This window comes from Drosophila mauritiana, unplaced genomic scaffold (assembly GCF_004382145.1).
Source record: "Drosophila mauritiana strain mau12 unplaced genomic scaffold, ASM438214v1 U_176, whole genome shotgun sequence".
In the NCBI taxonomy this organism is placed as follows: Eukaryota; Metazoa; Arthropoda; class Insecta; order Diptera; family Drosophilidae; genus Drosophila; species Drosophila mauritiana.
In genome coordinates this window covers 29,332-36,766 of record NW_022881307.1, presented here as the reverse complement: position 1 = coordinate 36,766, position 7,435 = coordinate 29,332, and the positions used below count along the sequence as shown (strand labels likewise).

Sequence of the window (7,435 nt, the reverse complement as noted above, 5' to 3'; positions counted from 1 at the left end):
ATGTCCATTTTCCAGTAAAGTGGGCTTCGTGTATAAATCAGGTGTGCCACACTTTATGTCCTTTGATAAGGAGGGGATTACCCCAAAAGGATTATGGGAGTAGAGAATTTACAACTATTTGGGCCGAAATAAATATTTAAAGTGTAGTTGCCGGGAAAATAAAAATAGTGCAGGCTGTCAGGCAGAATAAAACTTTAACTAGCTGGCTTCTTGCGATGCCATGTGAGCACCCTTTTTATTCCCACCATTAGAATACGTTCCCCATATAACGGCACATAACTGGCGGCGTTTTTTCGTCTGACCTTCCTTCAACATGGCGTATGCGCAACTTCCGGCAGAAATATTACATAAATGCGAAACTGCAGAAGCCTGCATGGCCATAATGGCAAAATAAGCAATTAAATTACGTTGGCCAGCACCTTTATTTATATGCTGCATCGCCTCAGGCGAGCCGCAAAAATAACAACTGCAGTGCTAAGTAGAAAATTTCCATTAAAATGGAATTATGTGCGTCAAAACTGAATTTGCATTATTTAGCAAATGCATTTTATTCGCTCATTGTTATGCACCCCTGACAAAATGGCTGCCATTGCAATCGCTAAATTGTTAATTACATGGAATCTACGCGTCCAAATTGCATGGGAATTTTCCAATTGGCTTCGCATCCGCACGCACAGCTCAATGCGATAAATTTAAATAAATACCCACACGGACGTAACTCGGATCCGTTTAGCTTGTCAATAGAGCAGCAACGAATCGAGGCTTACGACATCAAAAAACAGTAATTGGCATATGTATATACAAAGATACAACCGATGTTTGAAGCTGCACTCGATGCTGCTGCGTGTTCTGTTGCAATTTGTCTCTCAGCTGATTTTGTTGATTCACGCTACATTGTCATGATTTCATTTAGCCTGTAAACAAATGGCCAAACAAAAGGCCTACACTGTGATTTATTTTGCGCAATTGAAATGGCTAAACATTTGTGCGCGCAAGGAAAGGAAGACAAAACCCCATACCGTAATTAAGTGGTTTCAAATGATTAAATTTTGAAAATGCCCAGCAGAAACAACAGTAAAATTCACTTTAAATATGCTTAGAGGTATGCTACACAATGCGTGTTTAATCAGATAATAAATTAACTTTTATTTATTTAGGGAACAAATATAAATTAACTCTCACAAAAACTAACCAGTTTTTATTCTTTACGTATTTAATAGAAAATAGGTGATTTCATTAACATGCAGGCTTTTGGTATAAAACCATTTGTGGGAGAGTGTTAATGTAAAAATGTGTTCGGTTTAAAGAGCTCGTAAAAAGCAATTTAATGAATTCTATTTACAGGAGGGGATAATACATATATTGATTAATAAATACAAAGTCAAATGGGATAGCAAGCTCAGCAGTTTTGATTAATTTGCTCATCTTTGCTGCTGACTTTCAAATGTATTTCTTCCTTCCGGATGACCTACGGATATTTCGTGTAATTTATATAGACTTGCCCTAGAAGTTAGCGCGAAATTAATGTCTGTCCTTGAATTTTTCATAAACTGCCAATTCAACAAAAAGTTAGCGGGTACACGAGCACAGGGTCCTCTGAAACAGACAGATACGGGGAAATCGCGAAAAGTTGGTGGGAAAGTTCATTTGAACAGAGTGGGCAGTGAATTCTTTTGAAAAGCATCTTAATCAGCAGTAAATTCAGAACTAATCAGTGGCCCCATTGTTTGGTCCTTCTTCTGCATTTACTTTCCTTACAAATTCGCAGTTGAAGTGCCTGATCACATACTTGTAACCAGCGCATTAGCAATGCCCGCACTTCGAGCCGGGCCAACTTATTGCAACATAATTACAACTTACAAGAGCTTCGATGCATATTAAGTTCGTACTTGAAGGCGTATGAGAGATGCAGCTAAGTCGATAAAACATGATCAGATTGCCGAAAATAAATTTGAGAATAATTTAAAACTTAAGCGACATCAGTAAGTTCGGTCTTTTTAAAGCCGTACTATTAAATTCTATCTTAAGAATAAGCTTTCAGCTTTTATTAATTCTTCATGGACTTCCTTTCACTATCAGCGAAAACTCTTTAAAGTCTTTGAGATTTTCTGGAAATTTTTCACATCCTATGCTTTGACCGCAATTCAATTATAATTCGTTTTCTTTCTTCTGCTGTTAAGCAAATTAAATGTAATTATTTCCTAAACTGTATTATCTCTCGCAATAATTGTGTTTGAATGCAAATTAAATTGCAAATATTTGGAATTTCTCTGCTCATCTCTAGTCGTCGAGATTCTTGACTATCTCCTTTGTCTGGAGCAGCGCATTGAACTTACTTTTAATTATGCTGGCCACATGGACACGGACATTGTTTGCGCTTTGCTTGGCTCTTGGCTTAATAAATTGCAATTGTTTGCAAGCCAAACTTTGCACGTCCCTCTGATGGCCCAGTTCTGTTGGTTCCCTGGCTGTGTGGATTTTGTAATTGGTTTGGTCTGCATTTGACAAAGGAATGAAATAAAAAGAGTCCGGCCAACAGCAAAAAATGTATTTGAACGCAAGAAAGTTTAGCATTATGGCCAGCAACGGGCGGCAAACAAAGTTTTCGCAAACATTCAGTCGCAGGAAGACCACGTTTTTTTTCGTGTGCGGTTAACGAAGCAAATAGAAAAATGTTGCAAATGTTGTCGACCGGCCCGAGCCAAAGTCAAATATTTAACCAAAGTTCCATAAACCAAATGGCCAGACAGTCCGAAGTTAGAACAAACTCTCTGTCTGATTTTGCCATTTAATAAGCAATTGTCGTGCATCCAAGAAAAGTTGATTAAAATGGCAAAAGCCAGTCCAAAAATGAAAAACAAAAACGCAAGAGAAACTATTTGAATATGCGAACCCTTTGGAAAATTGTCTAAATTATAGGAAAATAACGATATGCTGGTCACTGATATGCAACAGACACGCTGCCAGACAGAGTAAACAAACAAACTGGACATGAGTGCATCCAGCCAGGGTGAAGGGTCTTCTCAAAACCAGATACCAAACTGGTGGACTGGGATGCAGGAAGACCAGAGGATCGGGGCCACATGTTATTGTTTTCATTTGTTTCTTCATGCCAGAGCACCCGCAATATACACTCGAAAAAATGGATACCGAGCCATTCAATTCAAAGAATGCTTCCTTAAATCCAGAATGCATACTAAGTACCCTATTTTCTATGTGTACTCCCACAAAACGGACTCACTTGACTAGCAAAAATATTTGGTTAAAAGACGAAACACGAGGAGCAAATAAGAAACATTGGAAGGAACAAAGAAAGTTAAACAAATGCTGACTCGGCAACCGCAAGTAATAGGCCAAGTCTGGACGGGAGTCGAGGTAACAAATAATAACCGAGCACTTTCCTCTTCCGCTCTGCAGTTCTTTTTGCCTTATTCCTGTCGGACTGGACATGGAATTGTTTAAATTATTTACACAAGCTGGAAAATTAAAATGGACAGCTGCTGTTCGGGGCCTGAAAACGAAAAGCAGAGAACCGTGGAGCAGTGGAGTAGCTGTAGCAGTCATTGTTATGACTGTTGCAACTGCTTGGGTCAAGTGTTGTGTATAGCGGCACGTACTGTACATGGGTGTGGATTTTGTGGAGTGGACTGGACTGGACTGAACTGAACTGAGCTGGACCAGCAACTGCCCATGCTGTAGTTCATAACTTTTCATTTTGGCCCCTCTGTGGCACTCCTTCACTTTGTCTTTCGGGGCTTATCCTTTGTGGCAGGCAAATTTTAATTATTACCAGGCAGTCGAGAAAAGGTCCGATTGCGAATCTGTTGCCAAGTCTGAGTTTTATGAGTTTGATTGTTCTTCGGTCCGCAGGCATTGCGTATGCGTAATGCGTGCGTCTGTATCTAATTGAAAAAATCAAGTATATGCCATGTTGTGCCACTGCTTTTGACGAAGCACAAGCTGGCAATTGGATGGCCATAATGCACAGCTGTTGCTACATAGTACACTTCCTTTGGCAAACAAAATGGGAGGATTTCTTCAGAATAAACTAATGAAGCGAAGAATACACTAGGAAAAATATAAAAATAACATTATTAAACATTACTTTACTCGACTTATGTGTTCATCAAATATTCTACATTGAAAAGTAATCATAGATTTCGGCAGGAGTATCTGGAAATTTCTCGTGGAAAGCTTGCTCTATAATGTAATATTTTGCATACAGACCACCGCCAGGTGGTAGATTTGGAATATTAATGGCCATTCTTTTCATAAGTCGAATGAGTGTTTCAAAGTCGTGTATTTCGTGCTTCTCAATCACTTCCTTGGTTATTTGCACAATAGTTTGATCAAGACTCCTTTCGGCCTTAACTGCATCCATATCGACTTTCGGTGCTCCAGGCAAAAGTAGGAGGAGCAGTGTCATATTGTCCCTGCTGCCTTTATGCAGGCAAATATCCAATACGCTGTTAACAATCATCGTCAGGTCATAGGTCACCAAAAGTCGTGAACTAATAAATTCACAAACCTCGGTGCTAGTCATCACATCCCAAATACCATCGCAGGCTACAACTATAAATTCATCGTGTTCGGAACGATTGCAGACTGTTATATCAGGTTCCGGAGACACCATCTGATCGACAGGAGACTTTGAGCTATCATTCTTAAAATCATAGTCCCCGAAGGCCCGGGAAACGGCCAGAGTGCCATTTATCCTTTTAATCATTACACTGCCTCCGGCATTTTGAATGCGTTCTTGTTCTTTGGGAGAAAACGGCTTGTGATCAATTGTACAGATGACAGCTGCTCCATTTCGCGATATCACAGCACGAGAGTCGCCACAGTTGACCAGATATATTTTGTCCGGCGATACAAAAACACAAATGGCCGTCGAGCCGCCTTGCTTGTCCTGATACAGCTTCCTCATATCCTCATCCAACTGCAGGAAGCCCTCTCGTATGCCAGCCTCGTATTTGTGCTTTGAAAAAGATTCGGATTCCAATACAGTACTCAATAGATGTTCAGCGCAATGCAGTGATATTTGACTGCCAGCGTGACCATCGAATACCGCAAAATATGACCACATTGCGAATGGATCCTTCAGCCGGCAAACAGCCGAGTGGCTATCCTCCATTTCCAATCGCCAACCTTGCATAGAACTTACGCAGTAGCGCAGCCCATTTCCGTGACCCTCTTGAGCCTGCTTTTCAGTTTCAGGTTTTTCCAAGAAGCCACCCATTTTATGACCCATATGATTTTTACAGAATCCCCAAAAATTCCTTAGCTGTAGCTGTATATCTATAATTTGAAAATGAAATTTGGGGCAGGGCTTTTTAGAATCAATTTTTCTCCGTGTAGGCGGCTGACTTCTTGTTTTCTGAAGCATATAACTTCCGTCCAGACGACTGGAAGTTATTGCTTTTGCAGTATCGAACAATTTTCGGCGTGGCTCAATTAATCAATGACAATTCAATTAGCATCGAGTCCATAAGCACACAGAAATCCCACTCACTCATGGATGACTTCCATTCCGAGTACCCCGAAAACTTTCGATTACGGACATCTTTCGACGCCGAACTACTACTGAATAACTGAACAGATCGGTGTGGGAATTGAATGGCCATAAGAAAAGTTTACCGTTTAATTAGACAGGCAAATAGGCAGCAGGGAGCGTTACAGACTCGTTGAGAGTCTAAATGTCAGTTAGTTCGTTCCCCCGGCACGGCTACTGCTACTGCTACTGCCATTCGGTCGCATTCGCATTCTGGCGAACAATGAGCTAAATTTTCCATGGAAAACTACTAAGTAAGCTTGTTAATTAAATACGCATTACCGCCCCTGTAATTGCCTGTGACGCGCTGCTTAGCAACAACTACACCTACTAATGAAATGGGGTGGTACAAGGTGCGGATTGGGCTGAAGCTTCACCTGAATTCCCCCTCCGCCATTGGATGGGGGAGGACACAAACTAATTGTTAAAGTCAAGTGCAAAGTTTCAGCGTCCTAACCATCTCAGTTTCGCTCCCAGATTTTTACCCGTGCACTCGTCAATGTGTCACGGCAAGGTAAATGAAATGATATGGGTGCTAAGTTTATCCTAGATCTATTGAGTAAGCAACTACTTATTAGAATTTTAATTAAAAATGTTTTTGCTCAAAATTAAATGATCAGAAATGCAGAGAAGCCAACTTTGATTAATGGTATAATTAAACAAACGGTAACTTCAATTAGCCAATGTGGCAAAAAACATATCTGTTGCTAAAAAGTAATTTTGAAATCAAATACGAAGTAATGATCCTTGCAAATCACGCGACTTGCCAACGGCAGTCTTCAATTAATAAGCGCATAATTCATTCCCAACAAAATGCATGCCAGGCGACCTAATTGCACACACTAATGAACTAATGTACGTTGAAATCATCAATCACGGCCATCCAGAAATGAATTGCGGAATGCATCAGACTCAGACTAAATGCCGTCGCAGCAGAACAGCAAAATCACAGCAAAAAAAAAGGTTAATGGGTTGAAATATCAACATCAACATCAACTCGGGTCGTCAACGTCAACGTCTGCATCGCTGCTTATTGTTTGTTTGCACTGTTTTCCTGCGGGCAAAACAGCAGACCCAGCTGAAGGTGGACAAAAACAGGGCTTACTAAGGGGCTGAAATATGCGCACACCGCAGGTAAATGTTGGTAATTTGTGACTTGGAATTCACTTTTTCAGCGTCTGCTTTAGAGTCCCTGCATAGTTTAACGGCAGCGACCTCTTCTAACACGACACTTGCCCATTTAACGCTTTATGGCATTGCATTTATACTATGCGATATGCAAAAAGGCAATTGCATGCAAAGCAGCGGAATTTGCCACAGGAAACCGAAATAAAACTGGGCGGGAATACTGAATTGAACAAAACAGGGAAAATATCACTCAAGAACATTACAGGCGAATTCAATTATCCTGCCAGGGTTGTGACCATTGAAGCATATGAATCGCTCGCAACCGAAAAATATCCTTGTAATGCTTAAAAAACTTATACAAATTCATAGCCATTTTTATGTTGCTTAAAACTTTATTCATCGGTTCATGTTTATCATTGTTTTTTACCTTTTACCTTAAACGCTAAAAAGTTAATTTTATCAGAATTAATAAAAGTTAACAACCTGACTTTGAGCTTAATTAATAATGTTTGAACATATTGAACTTTTCCACAACTATTCTCTTTTTTCTCTTTGCACATGAATGTGTTTAATTGGGTTTTGCGAGTTCCAGATTATTTTCGCATATATTTTCAAAACTAGTCTGACAAAAGTTCATTTGAGATGAAACACTCAATTAAAGCCAACAAATTATCCACTTTTCGTTAGTTTTATCTCCGTGCCTCAGTTTAGTGTAGTGTTTAATCATATCTGGCTTCATTGCCCAACCCTATGCTT

At 39.9% G+C, this 7,435-nt stretch overlaps 1 protein-coding gene across 1 annotated transcript; it reads right to left on the bottom strand.

The window, feature by feature from the left end:
• Positions 1-4,086: 4,086 nt before the first annotated feature.
• On the bottom strand, positions 4,087-5,289 carry LOC117149220 (protein phosphatase 1B-like). The gene has a single exon (XM_033316757.1). It carries the CDS (start codon positions 5,249-5,251, stop codon positions 4,136-4,138), a length of 1,116 nt encoding a protein of 371 aa, XP_033172648.1. The 5' UTR covers positions 5,252-5,289; the 3' UTR covers positions 4,087-4,135.
• Between the last annotated feature and the right edge of the window lie 2,146 nt (positions 5,290-7,435).

Bases quoted from the DNA above. Each gene is read 5' to 3' on its own strand.
- LOC117149220 (XM_033316757.1), bottom strand. From the start codon at position 5,251: ATGGGTCATAAAATGGGTGGCTTCTTGGAAAAACCTGAAACTGAAAAG.